This window comes from Pinus tabuliformis, chromosome 9 (assembly GCF_031772625.1).
Source record: "Pinus tabuliformis cultivar Carrire ecotype Pingquan chromosome 9, CPIR1, whole genome shotgun sequence".
NCBI classification, from domain to species: domain Eukaryota; kingdom Viridiplantae; phylum Streptophyta; class Pinopsida; order Pinales; family Pinaceae; genus Pinus; species Pinus tabuliformis.
Window position 1 is genome coordinate 404,067,435 of NC_142307.1, and position 25,895 is coordinate 404,093,329.

General features: G+C 39.0%; 1 protein-coding gene and 1 pseudogene across 1 annotated transcript; both read left to right on the forward strand.

Moving 5' to 3' along the window:
* Positions 1–4,184: 4,184 nt before the first annotated feature.
* LOC149148854 (uncharacterized) lies at positions 4,185–5,297 on the forward strand. Its single transcript, XM_089442298.1, has one exon. The coding sequence runs from the start codon at positions 4,185–4,187 to the stop codon at positions 5,295–5,297; it is 1,113 nt and encodes a 370-aa protein (XP_089298424.1).
* Positions 5,298–11,728: 6,431 nt separating this feature from the next.
* LOC149148855 (small ribosomal subunit protein eS21y pseudogene) overlaps positions 11,729–25,895 on the forward strand; it is a 102,284-nt pseudogene continuing 88,117 nt past the window's right edge.

The window sequence follows — 25,895 nt, forward strand, 5'->3', positions numbered from 1 at the left end:
AGCTTCTTCTAAGAGCTCATAGAAGTTGGCTTAAGCTCCTAGTGGACTTGTGCCAGCTGACCAAGTGACAGCTGCGACAAGAGCTAGTACTTGTGCATACAACACCGTCGCTTCCAAGTTTGTTACGAACTACCGGGTTGATAAAATTAAAGAAGGGAGTTCCAGGAGTTGTAGCATTATTGCTACAATACTGGGGCCCACCATCTTTTTGGCGCCGTTTCCGGGGAAGCGTCAGAGTATTGGTGATTGCTGCTTTTCTTCTATTTTCCCCTACAATCTTCTGCTAAGTAGTTTATTTCATTTCCATTATGCAATTTCGTTTATGCAAAAGTAGATTAGCATTTCCTTCTTTCATAGATTAGCATTTCAATTCCGCAATTTCAATTCTGCAAGCATAGATTAGCATTTCAATTCCGCAATTTCATTTCTGTAAGCGTAGATTATCATTTCAATTTCGCAAGCGTAGAATAGCATTTCATTCCTGCAATTTCATTTGAGCAAAGTAGATTAGTCCTTTCCTGATTTCATTTCAATTCCGCATTTTCATTTTAGCAAGATAGTTAGTTGCAGTTCAATCTATTTCAGTTTTGCAGGTAGAAGTAGAAAAAAGCAAAAATCAACCAAAAAGATTTCATTTCATGCCTTGTAGGGGTAGAGATAAGTTAGAAAAATGATTGCACAACACCCCCACTGCTTCACACAGCCAACATTCTCTCTTCTTCGATGGTTGTGATTAAACCCTTAGGTGGACATCAAGACATATTTGAAGAACCTCAAGGGAAGAAGAAGAAGAAACCATTCCTCTGGAGAAAATGGCTACAAGCAGAAATGTTGGGAGCAGCACCTTGTCCAAAGACGAATTTGAAAATCAGATCGAAGATTTCAAGAGTGATATGAGGCAGTTTCTTGCCATGCAACTGGATACCTTGCGGATCCAAAAGAAGCAAGAAGAAGCCAAGAGGGCTTTGGACATTTTTTGTCCTAGGTGCCGTAGAAAGCATCCTAGGAACGAATGTCCACTGTAATCCATAGAAGTGTGTTTTTTCTGTGAAGAATACCATCCTACAAATCAGTGCCCTTCCTTACCCAGAATCAAAGCTGCATATCAGAGAGCCAAAGGAGCCACTGAATCACTCTATTATATGAACCAAAGGAGGCCGCATGGACCTAGATCTTACCAGCAGGATCTGCAAGGGACACCAGAGACCTATTATGACCCCTATCAAGCCACTTTCATGCCTGCTTGGGGTCCCCCTGCTCATCCTTCCGGGTTCACACCTCCTCCTTCTTCCTTCATAGATCCATATTATGCCCAACCAGCTGCTCATTCGTTTCACTCTTATGCTCAGCCACAACCTCAGTGGAATGCACCTCATCAGGGGTGGAGGCCCCAGTACAACACTCCTCCCACTTCTTTTCCTCCACCACCTGCTCAACCACAACCATCACCTCCTCCTCCACCAAGGCAACCCCAAATGCCTACCCAACCACAACCCCATCCGCATCCATCTCAAATACACACCTCCACTCAACTACCCGTACCACCATTTCCAAAACCATACCATGGAGCAGCTCAACCCAATTGCAAAGCTGAGGCACAACATGTCCAAACCACTGCTCTTGAGCTCAATGATCTTCACCATAGCTCAGGAAGCATATTGCAAAAAAGAGACTATATTGAAAGCATTGAAGGACCACATCAGGCAGAAGAAGATTCAGAAGAGGAAATCAAAGAACCATGGGCTTTACTTGATGAAGAGAAGACATCAGAATCAGAGATAAAGAAAGATCCTTCATGGTTACCATCAAATATTCCATGTATTCAATAGGAAGATTAAAAAAGAGAGGAAGATGAGGAAGTCATGTTAGAAGGTGACATGAAACATGATCCAGATCAGCAAAAGAACCAAGGATATCAAAGCTATATTGAGATATGGTTTCAGAAGGTGACTAAGTTGCAGCGGTACTCTCTTCCTCAGCTATGTTTGATCCCTTCAAAGTCAGATCATTTGGTCTCTAAAGTCCGGATAGTTGTCCAAGCATGCATTTCGAGCCTTCACATCATTTTTTCTGTAATCTCGATGTGCACATGGCTCCATTGGAAGTATTCTTATACTTGAAAATGATTTTGTTTTTCAAGTAGGGTAGGGTAGAAGAAAAAAAAAAGAAAAAAAAGAGAAAAAAATGAAAATAAGAAGAAAATAAAAATCTAAGGTGAAAACCTCCTCAGAGGCGCCTTAGATTGGCTTGTTGATTGAAAACCTCCATGAGGCGGTCAATGGGTTGGAAAGAAGAGAAAATAAAAGGGAATAAGATCCTTGGGTGAAAACCTCCCTTGGAGGCGCCCAAGGCAGGCAATTAGGGTGAAAACCTCCATGAGGCGCCCTAGTTGTTTTTCAAAAAAAAAAAGAAGAGAAAAAGAAAAAGACAAATAAAACTAATTTCCATTGGCTAATTTCAGGTTGCAGCAAGGACATTGCAGGGCAAGAGGATTACTCACAACCAAGTCCAAGGGAGTTTTGTGCCTTCTACAGGAAGTTTTGTATTTCTACAGGAAACATCCTATAGAACCTTCAAGCGGGCTAGATTCGATTTTGGAAGGGAATCTAAAGCTTGGAATCTATTGGTTATGCCTGCAAGCATCCATGTTTCCATCCCTCACCCATTTTCCATCATCTTTTTTCATGTCATTATGCTTCTTTCCTCAAAACTGTGTTTTCTACAGGAAGTTCCTGTAGGAACTACAAGAAGTTAAAAATGGATTGAAAAAATGGTTTGGTGAACATGGTAGCTTCCTCAAGGGTTCATAAGTCCTCATGCAATCTTCCAACTCCTCCTCCATCATCTCCATACCTGCATCACAGCCCAAATTCATTTTTCATACCATGCAACAAAAATGCAAAATGCCTTGAAGCAAAAATACCTAGAAAAAAATTTGTTTTTGCCATAAATTGAAAACCATGCATCCATTTGAAAAACCGTTTTATGGGGAATTGTAAAAGGGTGATGGCAACATGCCTGAGCAGTTTCAGCCAATTCCGGTGCACGGTTTCCAAGAAATTAGCCTCCATCGCCATCAGCCATTTTTGCATTTTCTCCATATCCTTGCATCCATTTCAAAACCTGTTTCATGGGAATATGCATATGAGTGATGGTAACCTACCCAAGCAGTTTCAGCCGATTCCAATGCACGGTTTCCATGAAATCGATCTCTGAAATCTTCAGCCATTTTCCATTTTTCTCGAAATCCGTGCATCCATTGATCACGATTTTGCTATGGGAGGTGCATAATGATGATAGGAACATGCTTATCAAGTTTCAGATCGATCCGGTTTACCGTTTGGGAGAAATGGCGAAAACAAGTTTTGGTTATGTGAAAATGCAGCAGCAGCAGCCTGAAGGTGCAGATCTGAGCGTGGAAATGAACTCCTGAAGCATGCATCCAGCCAGAGGACACCTGAACAAGAAAAAACAACCAAAAATCATCAGCCAAGCCCTCATGCAACCAAAGGATCCAAGCATGCAGCAACAAAATATGAGCATGCAGCAACAAAAGGCGCTTCACAACAGCCATTTGACTTCAGGTACGTGACTAAACCTTGTTCCTCTATTGCATGAGTCTAATCTAAGAATCGCATGAACGAATGAGATGGGGGGATTCAGCCAGGAAGCTAGCCATATTCGATTGCACTCATCAAGGCAAAAATCACGCAGCATGCATGGATAAGTCATTTACGTGGAAGTTGAAAAACACAGTTAGTGGTAGATCTGTTGAACTCCAGCGCAACTGATCAAGAAGAAAACATACAGTTAATAAGTAGAACATGCAGTTCATGATAGCACTACAGTTTGCATGGGCCAGCGCACGTCTCTGCCACCTCACCACAAATCATGCAGTAATTTAAGGGACGCTCGGCTGAAACTCTCACCACTCTTTGTTTAAATGCGGTCACAACTGAAGCACATGTCCACCACTTCCATATCAGTTAACCAGTGGTCCTATGCAAGCTTCGTGCCTTTTTTTCTCGATATTTCTACCATTTCTTAAAAAATTCCCGCATGTCGCACTCTACAGGTGTTTCTACAGGAAACGCATAAAACAACCATGCAGAAAGAAAATATGGGATTTTCATCGAAATTCAAGCTCCAAATGAGTGGTGGACGAAGCTAGAATAGATCATGTTATGGTAAGGACTGCAGATGTTTCCCATATCATGGTGGATGAAGGTGGATTAGTCAGAGCCATGGAGAAGAGTTTGAGCTCACAGGTTGTCGATGGTAACATTGAAATTTGTCCCCTGTCCAATAGTCTGGGCCCTCAGTTCTCTTTCTGCCCTGGGGAGTTTGAGAATGAAAAAGGGGCAGTCGACGCAAATACAATATTGACAACTACAACTGGCCTACATGAACTTCTAATGCTGGCGGAGGAGATTGAATCTGAAGAGGCCACAAAAAGAAAACAAGCAGAAGAGAAAGCAATTGTTCAAGACAGTACTGAGACAGATGGTGAAGCATACGATGACCACAAACGTCAGTCTGAAGTACGTGATTCAACTGTAGGCCAATCTAATGTGACTGACGATAAAAAGAATGGAGTTTCTAAGGGTAATGGAAATATGTCTAACCAGCATTTGACAGAGTTGAAATCACATAGGCCTGGTTCAAGTGTTCTTGGTAAAGGTGGAAATTCTCAAATGCAGAAGTCAAGGCCATTTCATCCAAGTACTTCTATCAAAGGGGTTGTAAAGGTTGGAACAAGAGGTAGCATTGACTTGAGTTCACATGGAAATACGGGAGAAAAGTCTCAATTGGAACATATGGAAGTCACAGTGTCAGCTACAGAAGGTTCAGTTCATCGTCCAACAAAAAATGGAACTGCAAGGTTGAAATATACTGTTCCACAACCATTTTCTCTTGCAACTGACAAAAGGGCTTCCACAGGAGTACGGCCTATTGATGTAGCAGCTAATGACATGAACAAGCATATGGGTGCAAGAGGTACCCCATCTTCTTCAGTTCCTAAAAAGGACAAGATGTCAGTGAAACTGGATACACAAGTTGCTTGCAATCCTTTGCTCTCTGAAGATCTACATCTACATGACCAGAATGTGAATCCTTCCAAGCAAGTGAATATGAAGCTAGAGGAAGATGCTCATTCCACTGTTTCCTCAACTACAAGTGCAAAATCAATAAGAGATTCTAAGGGCAAGTCTGGCAGTGCTCCTTCTGGAGTTGTTTTCAGCTTTAGATGTAATGAGAGAGCTGAGAAGCGTAAAAAGTTTTTTTACAAAATTTGAGGCAAAATTGAAGAAAGGAAACACGCGGAGGCAAGAGAGAAAGGCAGTGGTAAGAAGACCCAGGATAGGCCATCACAGGAAAAGCCACAAGAACAACAAAAGGAAAAGCAAGAAAAAGGGCCAAATTGTTGAGGCCAAAACTGTGGGAGGAATGAAGGCACTAACACCCAGGGAGAAAAGACTACAGAGCAGGATGGAAAGGACTGAAAAAGCCCACATCAGTGAGGGCACCTCTAAGGCAGCCACAACCAAGCTGAAAGGAAAATCACCCACAGCCAAGCAGGATACAGTGGTGCTGACTGTTTCTACAGGAAGCCAGAACTCAGCTACAAGACTTTCTACAGGAAGTTTGGAAAAAGGGCAGAAAAAGGAGAAATTGGCCGAGCTTTTAGCTAAGGAGGCCACCAGGGCCATCAAAGATGAGGAGAGAGATTGGTTGCTCAGAGGATGAGCAACACTTTCAGTAGGGGGGTGATGATGAGCCCCAAAAATGGATAATTATTTGGGCTCATTCAACCTCCTAATTTGACTTAATCCACCATTCTCATTAGTTTATTGCATGTTTTTGATTATATTTATGCTAATAGAGTGAATTTGGTTAGTCATTATGCCAACAAGTCTAATGGGTGCTTTGTGTAGCCTTTTTGGTCAACTTGGAGACAAAATTGAAGGTCTTAATGAGCACTTGGCAGCCAAATTCGTGGGAGAACAAGGGAGAGGATTTGTAGGAAGGTGTCCCCTTCATTTATGGGCCTTACCTCAAATTCTCCACCATCAGCTCGGAGTTCAAGGAACACCGAATCAATTAGCACAAGGGCAGCCAAGCAAGTCAAGTAGGACTGCTGTTAACTACAAGTTTTGGGCAGCCGAATCCCTAACGTTTAGGAGGACTGTTGGGTCCTCAATTTGTATAAATAAGAAGGCTTAGGGCCTCATTTTGGTTAGCTAGTGGTTAGTCACTTCTGTAGCTAGTAGTTGGCCAGTAGTTAGTCATTTTGTAGTTCGATTTTTAAGCAATAGATTAGCTTTGCTTTCAGCTCATTTTCAAGTTTCCATTGTGGACAGTTTTGATGTAACTCTTCTTTTCTTGCTCAATAAAGATGAATCCAGCTTTGCACCAGCTCTAAATCTCTCTTAGGAGGCTGTAGCTCTTGGGGTTGGGCCCATCTCAAGCACCCAGTACCTCCTTTGTTTACTTTCATGTGTCTTTGCTGCATTCTTAGAGTAAAATCTGCTATTTAGATTTAAAACTTGTTGTGTTATTTAGGTTGCTTTTGATGATTAAAGTATATTTTCATGTTCAGATTGATTTGGATAGATTAATAACATAAAGGATCCTTGGAAAATGGGCTCAAGCACCTCTGATCTTACCTCTCCCTTAGTGGGATCGTGAGTTGGGACAAAGGTGACCTTGCTGCCCAACAAAAACACTAGTTTGCTTGTCCATGCAATCTTTGCTGTAATGTTTTCATTTGTAGGAGTTAATCATGCGTTCAGGCCTTTTGAAATGCTTCTTTTATTAAGTGCTGTACATGGTTCTCTTTATGAATAAAGCTGCCGTTCATTTGTTTCATTGACAGTTAGACTAGATTAGCTAAGATTTCGATTGTGTGCAGGACTTAGTTGATTCAGTTAAGTGTACACTATGCAGGGCATCTCCATCTCTCTCTCATTCACCCAAGCTTTGTCCAGGCCACCTGCTCCATCCCCTAGTTAGGTTCCTCGTCTCACAACTGTCTTTCTGCCCACGTAACCCTACCTTATTGCTCCTCCATTGTCTTAGCCTTCTTTAAGTCAAGCCAGCTTTCCACACCCTCTCACCACTCCAACCATCAGTCCTTGGGTCATTTCAGGCCCCTAATCTGCATCCCTATCCATTCATGCACCTTACCTCAATCACCCATCCCCCAAAATCCAATTTTTAAACATCCTGTAGAAAAATTACAGAACATCCTGTAGAAATCCTAAACATCCTGTAGAACCCCTGCAGACTTCCTGTAGAAGCTCACGAATGAGGTTTCTTGATAGCCAAACTCTGTGAAACTCTCTGGAAGGGTGTTAGGGACCCCTTAGGCCCTCTCTGTACCATCCCAACCTTTTCCAAGCATTTCTCCTCCTTGATCCACCCCTGCACAGTGAAAAGCCAGTTAAAAGCACATGCATGATAATTCTAACAACTTAATCAAAAATACAAAAAGATGTTTTCTTCAGATAGTGGTAGTCTAGACACATGTATTTTACCTTCATAGAAGTAATGGCATCTCTTTCAGTAGTTTGCATGCTCTCCTTTGCGTCAGTAGGACTAGCTGGTAGAATTAGGGTTTGCTAGGGTTTGCGTTTCTTTTTGGCTTTCAGTTTCTTTTTGCAATTAGATTAGCTTCCTTCGAGTTAGCTTTCATCCATCAATTAAAAAGCTTCTTCTAAGAGCTCATAGAAGTTGGGTTAAGCTCCTAGTGGACTTGTGCCAGCTGACCAAGTGACATCTGTGGCAAGAGCTAGTACTTGTGCATACAGCACCATCGCTTCCAAGTTTGTTACGAACTACCGGGTTGATAAAATTAAAGAAGGGAGTTCCAGGAGTTGTAGCATTATTGCTACAATACTGGGGCCCACCACTAGGTACTGCAAACCTTCTTCCCGCTGTAATAGGGTGAAAGGAAACCTCTGTAAAGCAAACTGGATCTCATGAGGGGAGCAGTCAGATATGGTGAGAGTGGATTTTGAGTTATTTATAGCTATTCCAGTTGTAGTTTGAAATAGGTTGATAGAGTGTTTTATTTATTCAGATCCCCTATACCCCCATTGAAGAAGATCAGCACATCGTCCACAAAGAGGAGGTGTGTTATTATGCATCTATTTGTGATCCTCTTTGTGGAAGAAGGGAGAAGTAGCTCTATTTATTAGAACACTGAAGGATATATTTGTGATGCAACACATAATCCATTTTATAACTCCCACAGAAAACCCTAAATGGGTTAGGGGCATTCTGATATATAACCAACTTACCCGATCAAAAACCTTAGATAGGTTAGCTTTGAGGATCATACCTTTGATCTTCTTTATCTAAATTGAGTGCAATACTTCCTGAGCCATTCGTATTGCTTCATGTATCTGTCGGTCTTGTAGAAAGGTGAATTGTTATGAGCATATGTGGGCGGAGAGATTCGGACAGAGGCGATTTGCAATGATTTTTGAGATGATTTTGTATAAGCAGTTGCACAGGGATATGGGCCGAAAGTCATTGAAGTTTGATGGGTTGTCTGTCTTGGGTATGAGGGCTATGAAGGTGGAATTGACAACCCCATGCATTTGCCTAGATATCTTGCATTCCTCGATGCCCTTGAGTAAATCTTCTCTAAGAATTTCAAAAAAATCCAAATAGAACTCCACTGATCAACCATCAGGGCTGAGACTCTTGTCCCTCATAAACCATTTCGGGGTAGCCTCCAGTTCCCCAAGAGTGACTTCTCTATTCAGGTCCATAGCATTCTCCTGATCGATGAACCGAGGAAAGAGTACTCTTATTACCTTTGCTAGGGTAGCATTGGGAGGAGATTGATAAACCTGTTTAAAATGAGAGGTGGCGAGTGGGGCCAAATGAGGGAAGGTATCCATCTCAATACCCTGCTCACTATTCAATTTCCAGATAGTGTTAATTTCCTTTCTTCCATTTGCAAATTTATGGTAGAATTTTGTGTTATCATCTTCCTCCTTCAGCCATATTTCTCTGCTTCTCAATCTCCATGATTCCTCCCTTTCATTAAGGATGTTCCCCCTCTTGGTTATTAAGGCAGTGAGATTTTCCTTATGTTCATTTGTTATAAATAGTCCCCTGCATTCATCCTCCATGTCAGCAATTTCTGATTCAATGTCTCTTAGATTTTTTTCTTCCTATACCCTCTTGTTATGAGCCCAGATCTTTGATAGATTCTTCAGTTCTTTTAGGTTGTTGATGAAGCCTTCAGTGATGTTCCTTCCATCAGCAGGTGGGTGGGCCTTCCAAAAGTCAGTGACTAAACGGGTATAGGAAATGTCCTTCAACCAGGTGGAGTTGAATTTGAAGGGAGCTTGGGGTTTGCTTATTGCTCCCTGAATGTCAAGGTATATCAGTGGATGGTCAGATAAGCCTACCGAGCCAACCCACTATTGGTATGTAAAGCCTCTCTCTAGGAATCATTCCTTGATGAGGAATCAATCGAGCTATCTGGCAAGACTATTCTCCCCACATCTCCCGTTCCTCCAAGTTAGGACGAGCTTAGCAGAGGGGATGTCAATATAACTGTGGGTCTCCAGTAGGTGTTCAAAGAAGGCAGATAGAGGGTCAACCTAGGCATGGTGCCCCCATGACTCTGAATATCCTAGAGAAAAGTTTAGGTCCCCACCTAGAATGATGTTATCTGATTGCAGGATATTAGATGCCATAAGATGCTCCCAAAAGTCCTCTCGGTGGTGGCAGGGCCCATAAACATTTACCAGTCTAATTTCAGTTCCCATATTAGTAGAGTAGGTGTCAGCCCCTATGAATCCAATGCCTCCCTAGGTGCTGATAAGCTTTATCGTGTGAGGATTATAACCTAGGGCGATGCCTCCAGAGCGACCATTTACATCTATGGCTTGGAAGTTCCATCCAGGGAGCATGGTTTCCAGGAGGTGGGATATGGCATCGACTGATCCCAGAGTTTCTTGTAGGAAGACCATATCAATCGGTTCAGTCTTAAGGAGCCTTTGTAGTGCTAGTTTTTTCTTGGGACTAGCGATCCCTCTGCAATTGAAAGAGAGAACCTTCATGGGGGAGACGGATCCAGGGAATTTTATGCTCTAAGGACCCTGTCAAGAGTAAGTTGTCTTCCTGTGGCGATCTCCATCCCTGCCTGCTGTTTAGCTATTGACAGGGAGGATGGTCTTCCTTGAGGGAGCGAGGGAGCTTCGAAGGGGTAGGGGAAGGTACCAGACCATTGCCAATAGTATCAGGGGCCCAATACTGAGAGTGTGAGCGGAGGTGGTAACGATGGGGAAGGGGATCAGTCCCAGGAATCATATCGGATGGCACCTTCTTCGGAAAAGAAGGGGGGGTACATGAGATTGTAGGAGGAGAGGGAATCAAGGGACATTCGAGGTGGTTGGGGGGAGATAGAAAAGTGCCAGAGCTCTGATGGATTCCCTTAGATATATCAATATAATCTGTAGAATTTGTAAATGTTGCAGAGCAAGGTTCATAATTAGACATACCCGAAGATAGTGCGGCTCCAGCAGCCACCCTTGACCTGGTCCGTGGTGGTGAAGGAGGCCGGAGAGGTATATTCCCGTGCTTCTTCTGTGTTGTTGAGGCCAGCCTGGATCCAACTGCTTCAGTTTCTGCATTATTCGTGTCCTCTGAGTGATTTGCCTGTGTCTAATTATCCATTGAGGGAATTGTATTCCCTTTGCTTCTAGTCCTTGATTTCCCTAGAAGAGGGTAGTATTTGTAGAGGTTGATGACTTTGTGGCATCATCTGCATCAGAAGGGGACCCCCTCATAACCAAGGATTTGGGTTCCAGTGTAGTTCCTCTAGCATAGGGTGACTTGCTCCTACAATCCTCCTCTTATGTCTAAATGTACCAGGATCCGTGCATAGGCCATAACCCAATTGGAGATGTATGATTTGTCATAGTATAAGAAGGTGCTGAGGGTGTTTCCAATTCTCCTGAAGATGTCCTCAGTCTAGAATTGAAGTTGCAGGACGGGGACGTGAACCCATAATCGCCCAACCCCTAGCTGTTCTATGTCTGGGTCAAAAAGCGGACTCCACCTCCTTAGCATTATAGGAGCCTGCTCAATATGCCAGAAGGAGGACATCACACAGTTTGTATGCTCTGCTCTTGTGAATTGTAGTGAAAACCAACCCCAGACAAAGGTCTGTACAAAGGGAAAATATGCCAGATGTTGGCCCCATATTTTCACGACCCATTGTTTTAATATTTCCACATAGTAGTTCCTTCCACAGACTCTTCCTACCAAGAAAGTCGCAGCCATATCCACGGTATCTTCCCACTGGAAATCATCTTCCCAGTTGATTATTACCTCTTGATCCTTTGGTTTAATGCACCTTAGCCTCTTTCCAAGTCTCAGCTCCACTTCTTTATTGCTTCCTTATGCTCCATCGAAAGTGGGGTTAGCAGGATTAGGGTTAGGGTTTGGGGGGGTTAGATCAGGGCTAGATGGGAATGCGTCCAGGAGAGGGGGAACATTTTTGAAGCAGCCAGAAGGGGGAATAGGAGTTTTGGTCATGATGGGAGGAGTTAGATGGGGTGGAGTCACTCCAAGGTGAGACTGGGAGGGGAAGTATGAGGCTGCAGAAGGTTGGAGGGATGAGGGTCCAGATGAACCAGCCACAAGATCAGGGCCGATGTTTTTGGTCACAAATTGAAGGGAAATCAATGACAAAGGAGGAATGTCGAAGGGCAGCCAGGAGGACGACACTTCAGGAAGGTCGATGACTGCACTAGATGGACCCATGAGCGATGGGAGCAGAGCAATGGCTTTCGTAAGTGCTCTGCTGTAAGGGAAGAAACCCTTTGAGGCTATAGGTCTACCGAAAATGGATGTACCTTCTAAGGGGTCCTAAAAATAATCTATAAGCTCGGTCTCCATTATTGCTCCGGGGGTTACACCAGCTGCCACCGTATTCAGAGCAATCGTCATAGTAGGGGACCAACAGCTACAAACAAACATTAAATAGTAGGGTTCAGCTGCAGTCGCAGGGAGTATGGTAGGCGCTCAAACAAATGAAGGGGGCGAATAGAGTGTCAGCCAAACACCAGATAGGAACGAGCCTAACATAGTGCAGACATGGTAGCACTAGGTGTACTGCAGAGACCCTACCCCATGTTAGGATTAGGTCGCGCCAAGGTTCCCATCCTCCCATAATTTGCTGACGTTTGTTGTTTGCATGCATGCATAAATAAATCTGAGAGCATGGTTACATTGGAAGTTTGATTTCACCTAGTCTTAATATACTTTTTAGATTAAGATTAGGGATAGATTATATTTCTTTTTGTTAATGTTTTGTAGATTGAATAACAAGATGATTTTAAACATTTTTAAAAAATACATGGAAGAAGTTGGAGATAAATGAGGTAAATTTATTACCAAATTCTTCCAGGTATGCATCATCTGATTGTTTTATTTCAATTTATTCTTCTTTTCCTTTAGTTGTTTCTTCCTTATGTTTGTTTTTATTCCTGTAGGTTTTCTTTGGAATAATTTGGAAGATCAATAAATAAGTTGTGAAAATTTTAATGAGGACAACTGCCAAAATGCATTCATGGTGATTTTGTTTCTCATTTCTAAATCTTTCATTTATTATGAAAGATGGATTATGAAGACTTTATATTTTTTTTGGAAGCCAAACTTATAAAAGGAAATTAACTTTGTTTGAACTTTTATAAGTAATTTTATTTTGCAACTCCCCATTAGATTAGAAACTTATTTAATGAATAACTAACTTACTAAGAAAGACAACATTAACATGCTTGACATTCTTCTTAACAAGAAATGTAATTTCTTATGTCAAGATCATTCTTTTTACTTGTTTAAGTTGAGTATTGTTTATCTTATGATTTTCTTTTTGTGGTTGATTATTTTTGGGTTTTTCTAGTTTCTCTTGGCTCTTGACTTTGGGTTTGAATTAATAAGATCTCACTTCTGCCCTCAATAATCCCTTAATTTCCAATTTGACCTTTTCCTCAGATTGATTTAAGTAATATTACCAAGCCTTTTTAAAGAGTTATTTTTAACCCAACTTTGGTTAATACTTGGGAACTTTTTACTCTTATCTAATGGAATCCATTAGTAAAAGGAAGAATAAAATGAAGATCATTAAATTGATAGTTTTCAAGCTCATATTGAACTTCTGACATCATTATATTCTATTAGTATTTGAATGCTCTCTTACCTAATACACATAAGAATTTACAATAAGTCACATCCTAAGACGTATACTAAGGTTACAAAAGCAACACCCCAGTTTATTATTCTATAACTCTTCCATGTCATCCCCATCTCTTAAGGATAGGAATTGTCTCCCCATATATTTTCACAAATTATTAGAGTATAAATTAAAAGTTGTGTGAAAAACTTGAAAGATAGGAGGCCTCCGTAATGAGCCAACCTACCATGATCATGGGCTTTTATTGTTATGGAATTATCATATCTAGTCACCAAGCTAGGATAATGGCTCACATAACTTCACTGTAAGTTAAGAGGTCTCCTCACGAACCAACTTGTTCATGACTACAACACTTGTGAATGGCATTGTCATATCTGGTCACCAAGCCAGGACATTGGTTTTCAGAATTATTAATGAAATATGTCTTCTCTAAAATACTAAATAGTAGATGGGATACTCACATTCCTTTGGGTTAAAAAGGAAACCTTGTCAAGGCTATGGACACCTGCTGGTAGTAGTGGCTCTACCTGTGACAATGAGAGTTCATCTTTATTACTAACATAATGCTAAACTTTTGTACTTTAGTTTATGCTGTCATTAATTAATTATTATTGTAAACATTATCTTACTCTTATGATTCTAAAACAGATGTTCAAATTATTAAACTCTATTTTGAGGGATTTCATAGAGTCTGAACCTTAGCATTTTGATTGTATTCAACCTTGATCCTTTTACTTTTAGGATTTCATTAATAATAAACCAGAGATAACTAGTTCTTCCCAGTGTGTCCCCATTGTTGTGGTAAAAACACAACCCTCCCATTATTCACCTAATTCTCATTATGGGGACACTTTGATTGAATCCTAGGCATGCCGCTTTTTGATTTTTTGAGTTTGGATTGCTTCAATGAGTTTGATATGTTTTATTCTTCCTATCAAAACTTTTTTGATCTCATTTGGTTGTTTGGTTTGTAAATGGAGCCTAATTGAAGATTGGATATCTTTCACTGCCTTGGCCAATTAAAATGTATATTACCTTTTTGTTTTATAAGTTATAGTTCTTTGTATATATATATATATATATATATATATATATATATAGATTAAATATTTATTTAACGCATTACATAGCCCCTGAGACCAAGACCAAGCCTTATATTACAAAGTGGATTTTATATTATGAATTCGCTTATTGATAAAAGTGGAGAAATACCTATTGAAAATAAAGCATATATCAAATCTAATATCAGAGCTTTGATATCGGTGGATTTCATTTGAAATCCCCAATATTCAAAGTCCAATCCATAAAGTGGCTCTTTTCAATAATCAAATGAATATATTAAGTGGCCATATAACTTCTATAACTATATAATAAAGCGGCTGTCGGAGGACCCACATGCCATGTCATTGTTTCCACTCCCGCATATCAGAGGTAATGCATATAAGAGGTAATGCATATTAGAGATTTCCTTTCAAGAAATATTTAAAAAACTCTGATACAACACTCCCTATGATCTTTGATAACGTTTTTATATCCCTCTGATCTCCAATATAACACTCCCTCTGAGCTCTGATAGCGATATAAGCTCCTGCTCTGATCTCCGATAATCTCTCCATAGCCGATATTCCAATACGCCAATATTGCGATATTCCAATCAACCGATATTGCGATATTCCAATCCGCCAATATTGCGATAGACATTGCTTATTTGACTTCCAATATCTGCCAGGCTCCTATATTTTAGACCTGATATGCATATTAACAATGGTATTATTGGAATATCGTGTCTGCTAGTATAGCGTAAATTTTAAATGGTAACTATTGTAAAACCTCGATATCTTAAACCTCCGATTTCTGATATTGCTCCAGATTTAATGGGCATATAAACAACAATTTAATGTTTATATTGTGTCCGCTCCTCATTGGGAATTATTTATATCACAAGTTTTATATTATTTTCATTGTTAAAAGTTTTGATATCCATTTCTTCGATACATATTAACATCTACCACTTGCCACCTCCTATGGGCTAGTATTGTATAAATTTAAAAGCCGTGATTCATATGGTTTTGGGGCATAAATATTGTTCTTCACATTTTATGGTTAATTTTTTTTTCAACATTTAAAAAGAAAAATCTCGTTACAAAAAAAGAAGCTAATTTTGTTTTATTTTGACAGAGAAGCTTCCATGGCTGACGATGGTCAATAGATCTAGTCAAGATTTCCAAAGAAACCCCTCTAGGTGGCAAAAGTTTTTTGTTAATAAACAAAGGATGTTGAAGCATTTGAATTCCACCTATCGGTTTGAAACAAGCTGGATAAACTTATCGGAGAGCAAACTAAAATGGGCATTTTTCTCAACTGTGGCCATCTATATTTTTCCAGAACCCAACAGAAGGAATCCTTTTGTTTCATTTTTTTGTAATTAACTCAGTTGTTGAGAAATAGAGGGGGACTGTTAATATTTACACTATGTATAAATACTGATATTTGTTTATGAGAAAGTGGATTCGAATCCTAGAGAAATTAGGAAAAATAATAATAGAGTTGACACCCTGTTTGTATAGGAGTTAAGACTCACTTGCACCATTTTAGTGAGATCAGATCCATTTGTGCAATCAGGGAATCGATTTAGAGACAACAGAGGACCTGCAATATTGTAATTATATGATGTTTTATGTAATTGATTCATTTTTATAAAAATATTTATTTATGTAATCAAATGTACAACACAATTTATTTCTCTATTATTGAAAATAAATTCTTCAGATTTCAAATTCATTTATGGAGTGTGAGTATGTATGCGGATTTTCAGCACTGCAATTGACTTTTTACTGAAATTCTCATTTAGAATCTGGTTAAGCTATCTTGTAGGGTTAATAAAAAATGAGATTTGAAAATGGAACTTGCATAAGGACAAACCTTTATCTCCTTCAGCTGCTAGCTATCTAACATTTTAATCTTATAGATGTCCTGATTTATACATGTCATGTATTTGAACTATTGCAGTATTGTGGAATGAAACTTTTTGTCCTTATGAATATGTTTTATTAGGAATTGGAGATGTTTGCAGTTTGATGTCTGTTAACTATTTAATGGGCATTTGTTTGTATACATTTTATCGAACAAGGATTAGATCTTGGAACTATTTCCATGATCTATTACCTTTATCTGATTCCAATTTTATCATACTTCTGTTTCTTTTCATGTCCTTTTAGCTTTCTTTTGATTGAGAGAAGCACTAATCCTTCCTTCAATTAAGATAGGTCTAGTGTTAGATTCATCTTAGATTATAATTTGCATATAGTTATACTTTTTGCATCCTAGAAGTCCCCTCATATAGGGGCAGTCTTTAGAGTGGTTTGGTTGGGCGATAAAGTCAACTTAAGGATCACTTTATTGCCTGATAAACAAGAAGAGTTGATATGATGTCTCTTCTCTATTGGTAGGTTAAAGTCATACTTTAAGCTAGTAGAGATAAAGTGAGGGTAACTGGACCCAATTCAACCAGTTGGAACCACCATTTCAACATAAAAGGAGCTAATTTAAGTTCTCAACTGGGTGGTCTCCCTTAAAATGTTGAAAGGTAATTTTTGCTGATCAACAGTGTTTCAAGAATTATTTTCCTTTGCTAGAGATAACATTGTATCCATGATCTTCCAAAACTGTAACAGAGACAAGATTCTTCTTTAGACCTGGTACATATATCACATCCTTGAGCCTAAGAGAGGAGGCTGAATCCCTCTGAAAGGTGACTGTACCAATGTAAATCACGTTGTACCTTCCATCATCTCCCATCTTGATGTGCATATGGAGATCCTTCTCCTCCAAATTACTAAAGAAATCTCTATTCCCCGTCATATATTACAAGGCACCACTGTCGAGATACCACACACTTCCCATCACCGTGTTGACCATGCATGCAATGAGAGTAAAATCAAGATCTAATCATGAATCTAAGGCTTCACCTGCTAATCCTCCTACAATTTTCTTTCTTGCCTTCTTGTGTGGACACTTCGTTGCATAGACCCCGAATTCATGACAGTGAAAGCACTTGATCCTCGACAAGTCTTTCTTCTTGCCCCCTTGAATAGATTTTTCTTTGGATTGGTATTTGTTCCCTTTCCCTTCCTTTTCCTTTCCAACCAAGGAAAATTTATCCTCATCCTTGCCCTTGAGTGAAGTCTCGTCTATGGTATTCCACCTTATTTCCTCATGTACCAAATCAGACCATATGCATTCCCAATTTGGTAGTTTCTTCCTCCCATTCACCAAATCTTGGTAGTTGTGCCATCTCTTGGGAAGGCTTAATGGCTAGGCTCACCAAATCATCCTTTGCTACAATAACATCAACTTTAACAATTTCATCATGACATTGTGTGAACCTACTCAGGTGTTGTGGAATGGTCTCTTTCCTCTACATCTTGATATTATGAAGCTTGTCCTTGAGTGCCAATTTCTTGTGGTCACTACTATTATGGAAAAAATCTATCAGGGCCATCCACATTACATACAAAGTCTCTTTCCCATGGATACTTGAGACAATATGGTCTCATAATCCCCCCAATATGATCCTCCTCACCTTAGAAACACACTTCTTCCATTCTGCTAGATCCTTAGCATCAGATGCTACCAATTTCAAAATATAATTATTAATGAATTCCTTCAACCCAGTATCCTCTAGTACTGCCTCCATGCAGTCCTTCCATGAAACATAATTAGAGTTTCCCTCAAGGGAATACTCGAGCCTTTGTCCATTGAAATCCATCTTCTTAGTCTTGAACAAAACTTGCAACCTTGATCTGGAATTTCAAATCTCCTGCAATGAAAACCTTGAAATCTCTGATCTACAGTGATTCCAGCTCTGATACCATATAGAAATTAAAGTGTAGATTCAATACTACTCATGAAAATTTTCAAATCACAAGACATGAAGCTACTCTATTGATATGTGGAAGTTAATTCACCATCTAAAACAAGAATCATAGACAGCAAGAGGAAACATCCCACATGTACAAAGATTTATCTAGGGGAAAGAAACTGCTAAAAATCTCTCACTTTGTATATTGCATTAATTAGAGAATAGAGATGAAATACATATAATTTCTCAATCCTAAGCACACCCTGCAAGTATATATTCTATCCATTTGCCTCACTGACTGAACCTAGAAAACACTTAGCCAATTTACAGCCTTCCCAAGATCCAATTCCTTGTGCTGGTCCCTTGGGAAATTGCCCCTATTTTTTAGGAATTTCACTCTCTGGAATTTTGCAATATCCTTATGTCTTCCTCTGACTGTATGCACCACATGTACACATTGGAATATGCTACAATTGATAGCACACTACCTTGGAATCTCCATCTCAAACGGGTAACTCAAATGCTCGACATGCAACAATTATTTTGGGTTGATTGATAAGTAAAATGGTTGATCACTAAGTGTGGTTGAAGTTCCACCTCCACAACTTGACCTCCACTAGTTCTTCTAACATTTAGAACTAGTTAAACTGACAATAACTCAAATTAACTGAAATAGATTGCTAAAAAGTAGCAATCAATCATGTAGAAATGAAATCAAGCTTCCCCAACTCGAATTAACTGAGTTAATTGAGTCATAAGATCCACCTTAGTTAACTACCTCCAAATATTCTGCTAAAATAGAAATTTGAATTTTAATCTAGCTGACCAATACAAAGTCAAAACTAGATTTTCTTACTGCATTTTCAACAATGTTGTTATCAAACAAAATTCAATTATGTCCATTCGTATACATAAAAAAATAATAATGTCCATGAATATAAACGTGTATACTAGCAAAAAAAAAACAGATGCTATGAACATATCCAAATGAAACAATAAATAGACTATAGTTCCATGTGTAAAAAGGACTTATTTTTCTGCTGGAGTCCAAATTATGCGTCTGTATGATTGATGGTAGAACTCATATATATGGCCATTTTTATATTTAGTTAAAACCTACAAATCCTTTTCCATATGTATACCTTCTTTGGACATGCAATCCGCTATATGGTTCCCTTACTTGTATATACGTGAGCATGAGAAATAAATGAAGGTATCAATGATTTCCTTGATATCCCCTATAATAGGCGATAGAAAAATGTCCCTGCAATAAATAATACTAATGAGCCAATTTATAGTTAGCATGGAGTCCCCAAAAATGTGTAACTGTTTACATCCCTTCTCTTGTGCAAATAAAAACAAGTATTTTCTTGCCAAGAGTTTCACTTGATTATTTATCTCAAGACCCAAACCCATTTTTTCTTTGAAACTGTGATCTGGTGAAATGAATAAGATGAACCCTCCCCCGCAATTCTATTCATATTTTATAGAGGCATTGTCAAAATAAGCCCATAATTTATGATTGTCAATACATTCAAGATTTATCACTTTGTGGGTTGCAATAATTTTTTCTTAAGGATAATGACTTAAGATATTGTGAACCTCATCTATAATGTGTATAGGGACTAACATATTATCCTAGAATATCACATTGTTTCTGGCCATCCATACCCTCCAACATACAATTAGGGGGATGGATTCGAAAGGATGAAAACTAGAGTTGGCACAACATGATATCTGTGCATCCTCCAAATCCATCATGTGAAAATTTCATCTATTGAAATCCTATTGCAACAACTAGAATTTATTTTTCTAATTGTTAATTGTTTTAACAATTTATTTGCTACGACAAATATCAAATAAATCAAATTGCAACCTTCGCAAATTAACTGTATAAGAAAATAACACTGGAAAATGAGAAAATATTAGCACACACACAATAAACATGACACATTTTTGGACAATTGTCCTCAAAAAAACCCAAGTTGGGAAACTCGGTGCAACAACTGAGGGTTTTATTATTATGAAAAAGTGAAATCTGAGTACAATAATATGGATGTCAAATCTTAAAATCCTACAGAGAAAAAAACTAGCAAAAATCTAGTGAGGAATTTTCCTCACTCCACAGGAAAATATGACATTGAAGACTGGCCTCAGAAACGCTGTACGAATTGCCTTGCATCACCCTCTACGTGGGATTTATGTATGATCTAATTTGTACGGCATGGATCTCAATGTGAACTGATTCTTCTATTTTCCATTGACTCTGGAAACTCTTCTTCTAGCCTCTACAAAATTCTTGTGGCAATGGAAAATTGAAACGACTTCTTGAATCTGCAAATCAAATTGCCTTTAGAGGCGTCACATAGTCCTCGCATCAGAGTCACTGTGACTACTCACTAGATCTGGAAATATTCCTTCAGCCCCATTAGCCCTGCCCATCACTGACTCTGCTTCCTCACAAAATCTCGAACTTTTCGGCAATTACTACTGCTACTCTGAAAAATTGAATTCTCCAAGTGATTATGATGTATTCTCCATCACCACATCGATCCCTTCTTATACATTCTTGTTGGCAATCCAACAACCAATATTGAATCTTAATAGGTGGCTTAGATAATTTCTGGATTGATCCATGTGAGTTTCTAGAGAATTTTCACCTTGATTTAACTAATTAACTAGTTTTCCTAAGTTTAGACTCAGGAAACATTAAAAAAATTGGTTAATAATTTAATCAAGCCATCTCTAGGTGGAATTTCCAAAAACAATTTCTGGGTTTTGGATATCTCATGTTTTCTAGCCTCTTCAATAAATTTTGTGGCTAGAACACATCTGATGCTACATAAACTAATACTCTGAGTCATAGTGAGGACTATGTTCTCTCTAGTGCTGCACATCCTATCACAACACCCTGCCTTTATATCATGTCCTGTCACGCTACTGATGTTTGGACATACTTCCCACCAACCACTACACAAATCTGATGCTACATCTGTGCTCGTTGACACTGCCATACTGATACCAACATTGCATCTGCACTGCAACTCCCTCTCATCTGTTGGTGCTGTAATTGAGAAGCATCCAAAATACTGAATCATCTGTGTTCACTATGATGCATTTGTCTCCTAAGTCTCTAACTACTACTAGTATCTAGTACACTGTCACTGAACACTCTGCGTTGTTTCCAACTCTGCATAGATCCACCTGCTCTGTCGTTAACACTACACTGGGCTCCTCAGAATATGACTGCTACTAGTCTACAAATGTCACTCTGGTAGTAACTGTACTTTTGACATTAATCCATCCTGCTACTGGATACCGTGGGTCCCCTTAGCTAGGTAATGATCCATGAGGTGTACTCCTCAAGGACCCTACCCATTTCTGTAGCTCTTTGGGGCTACAACACCAAATCACCCACCTCACTCCTAGAGTTATATCAACAAACATAAAAAAATATTCCTCCAACCTGGAGGACAACCAATCTATCTCAGCATGTGCTGCTGCCTAGTCCTACTTCTCTTGCTTGTCCTTCTTCCTGAGAGGACACTGGGTACTATAGTGGCCAAATCGCCACACCTGAAGCAATTGAACTTAGATATGTCCTTCTTCTTCTTATGCTCCTCCCACCCCTGACTAGGACCCTTTGATGCTAGGGCCACATTCTCCTCCTCCTTCACACCCTTCATTCCACTACTACTATTTCCACTAATGGAGATCTTAAGAAAAACTCGCCTCATTTCCTCATGCTGCAAATTGCCCCACAACCTGTCCCATATAGGTAGCATGTCTCTACCAAATATACTTTGGACGAAGACCTGTCAATCCTCCAAGACACTATTTAGTGCCAACCATACTAGCTCTGATGGTTGAGGCATTGCCCCAACAACTGCTCGCTGATCTCAGACCTCTTGAATCCTAGTAAGGAAGGGATCTATGCCTTCCCCCTTCTGCATCCTGATGCATCTCAATTTTTCTTCTAGGAACATATTCCTCTACTCGGAAGAACTCTGATATAACGTGGAGAGAGCTACCCACATTTCTCTGGCTGTACCTTTGGCTGTCAAATGTGAGATTATATGATCTCGGACTCCATCCAAGATTAATTTCTTTGCCTTCACCATCTCCTTTCTGTATTCTTTGAGTTGATCCACGTCTAGGGGAACTGCCACCACATTATTTATGTAGGATTTCATGCCATATTCATCTAGAAGGAAAGACATGCTAGCCTTTCCAATGACATAGTTGGAAGCCTTATCCAACCTATCTTGATATATAAGCCCTGCTATGGCCATCTATGATCAATTCAAAAGCTCCCTCTTTCCTTATGCTTGGATGCTTCTCTACTACTCACACTCCCTCTTGGAATGCACAAATATACTAGCTGCTACTACCACTATGCATGTAAAAATCAAACTTTTGAGACTCGAAGTTCCCTGACAGAAATTTTCCCTCGGTGTGTGCTTTTATCTTTCGCTCGACGCTGGTTCTGTTGCTGCAAAACCCTCTATGTCCAACGAAGGAATATGCTCAGTGAAAATATGTGCTACTGTTGCTCCCTTTTATTGCTGGAATAACTATCTTGGGCAACTAAAATTTTCTTCGCACCTACAATTGAAAATCAAATTTCTTCCTTAGCAATTCGACCTTCCTGTCTGAGCACTGCACTACTTGTAATAGTTTTAGCCTGCTTCTCTCTCTGAGCAGCAAAATTATTTCCTTTGCTTCTGAGATTCCTGGCTGATCACTCACGCTTTGACATCATGTGAAAATTTCATCTATTGAAATCATATTGCAGCGAATGGAATTTATTTTTCTAATTGTTAATTATTTTAACAATTGATCTACTATGAAAAATATCAAATAAATCACACTAAAACCTTCACAAATAAACTATATAAGAAAATAACGCTGGAAACTGAGAAAATACTAGCACACACATAAAAAAATTGACACCGTTATTTTTGGACAATTGTTCCCAGAAAAAACACAACTTGGGAAAACTAGTGTAATAGTCAAGGGTTTTATTATTATGCAAAAGTGAAATCTGAGTACAATAATGTGGATGTCGAATCTAGAAATCCTACAGAGAAAAATATTGGGAGAAATCCAGTGAGGAAATTTCCTCACTCCATAGGCAAATCTGGCATTGAAGGCTGGCCTCTGAAACCCCCCTGTGTCACCCTCTGCGTGGGCTTTACGTAGGCTCTAATTCGTACAACCTAGATCTCAATCTAAGCTTCTTCTTTTGTTTTCCACTGACTCTAGAAATTCTTCTTCCAGCCTCTACAAAATTCTTCTACCATCAGAACACTAAAATGGCTTCCTGAATTTGCAAATCAAACTGCCTTTAGAGGCTACTGCACAGTCCCTGCATCGGCCTCACTGTGGCTTTTCTACCTCTTTTCAAATGCAGTCACTGGATATGGAAATCCTCCTCTAGCATCAATATCCCTACCCCTCACTGACTCTTCTTCTTCACTAAAGCTCGAACTCTTAGGAAACTAATTGCTGCTACTCAGGAAAATTGAATTCTCCAAGTGATTCTAGTGTATTCTCCATCACCACATCGATCCCTTCTTATATATCCTTGTTGGGACTCCAACGACTAAGATTAAATCTTAATCAATGGCTCAGATAATTTTTAGATCGATCTGTGTTGGTTTCTAGAGAAATCTCACCTTGACTTAATTAATTTTGATTAATTAACTGGATTTCCTAAATTTAGATTTAGGAAACATTAAGAAAATTGGTTAATAATCTAATTAAGTTATCTCTAGGTGGAATTTCTAGAAACGATTTCTGGGTTTTGGAGATCTCATGTATTCTAGCCTCTCCACTAAATTTTGTGGCTAGAACACATCCAATTCTATAGAAACTAGTACATCCGTTGCCAAAATATAGAGTGTCTCAAGCAAGATCTACATACATTCCACACTTGTATAAATAAATGACATGACATGAAGAAATGCACAAGACTTTCCCCATTATTTTGACATAAAAAACACTATGCCGACCCAATCATGAAACTTCTTTGGGGAATGTCCTAGGTGGGAACCTTCTTCATGATAAGACACCACATAATTTTGATTTTGTGGGGCATTTTTCCTTTCATGCCACCTTCCATGACCACTTTTGCTCCACATCCACTTTCTCCGCTAGAAGGAAAATGAATCCCAACATTGGAGATTAGGATCCGAATGGGGAAATGCTCCAAATAAGTTTGTTAAATAAATTTGTCAGTCTAATGTGTCCATCAATTAGAGCCTGTAGATATTTCTACCACGAAATCTAATACTCCCCCTCTAAACCCATCTCCTCAACATAAAGCTATCCTTGCCTCCAAATTGTTAAAAATGAAAGATTTTCAATGTGTGTAAGTTTGCTATAACCTTTATCTTGGAGCATAATAGTTAACGAATGGGGAAATGAGTGACTCATTCCACTACCAAGCCATGGATCCTGACTAAGTCTTACTCTATTACCCCTACCCACCCACCAGGTAAGACTGATTTCGTTGATATCGAAAGAATTGCGAACTTCCCTCCAAATAAATGATATATTTGATCTTGGTTTTGCTAGCATTATTATCCATTATTCTAGAGAACTAAGAGAAATTTACTTGTGGGTGACCACTGACATCCATAAATTATGTGTAGAGATCAATCTCCATCAACATTTGGTGGCCATGACTTTTAAAAAGAGGAATAGGTTGTTTAGGCCCCAACCACCCAAGGATTTTGGCATAGCAATAATATCCCATTTAACCCAAGGAAACACCCTTCGGTATTTTTTCCTTGCCCAAAGGAAGTTTGTACATAATTTCTTGATTTTTTCCAGAACACATTTAGAGATCCCGTTGAAAAATATGGAGGCTATAGTATTAGGGTGATTTCTCATTAAACAATAATTGCTTGTGAATGTTATTAACTTCTTTTTACTATATATTATGTTTCTTCATCGAACAATTACCAAATCCATTCATCATGAAGATCACAAAAATAATAATAAACACAAGATATATGCTCTAAGCTAGGGAAAAACCCCTTCCCAAGGGGAAAACCCAAAAAATAAATTCTCTTGTTATAGAATCAAATCAAGGTAATATTTCCAAGACCAAAAGCCAATGTCCCACAAGCACCAGGTCAACCCTCCATTCTATCCACTAGATGTCATAATTCTGTCCATAAAAGAAACTCAGAAAATAGGTCCACCATTCCTTCATCAATCCTTAGGAAACTTGCATTATACCACAAGAGGAGCTTGCTTTTATTCCATAGAAAACTCCCATCTATATCTCTGAAACTTCGCACGTCATTCGTAGAAAAACTTGTCCAAAATGAGGAACACGCTAGACAATATATAATGATTCGTGTGTCCGAATAATCATGTCCTTTGGGCATGCCGACTTGATTATATGGAGGGCCAACTTGGTCTTAGGGATAATTTAACTATTTTCAACATAAAATTATTTTCCCTTTTTCTTTACGAAGTCCAAATGGGACTTTGACTCATGTCAATTTTCCTAGAAGCATGAAATGCATGCTTGAATAATAATAATAATAATTTCTTTTTCTCTGTTTCTTCTTTTTTCTTTTTACATAAAATACGCAATGATACAAATTATGAAGACCTAACCTAGTTACACCCTTTTTCAACACTCCCTCTTAAATAGGGAGGTAATCATAAATACATATTCGGTACAAGGATACTTCTCAAATTGAAATATTATGATAAGAAGAGTTAGATTGATAAGCCATTCTCAAGCATCAACATCTTAACCAACATTGTCAATCTACACAATATCAAGGC

Coding starts and splice junctions, on each gene's coding strand:
- LOC149148854 (XM_089442298.1), top strand. CDS start 4,185: ATGGTAAGGACTGCAGATGTTTCCCATATCATGGTGGATGAAGGTGGA.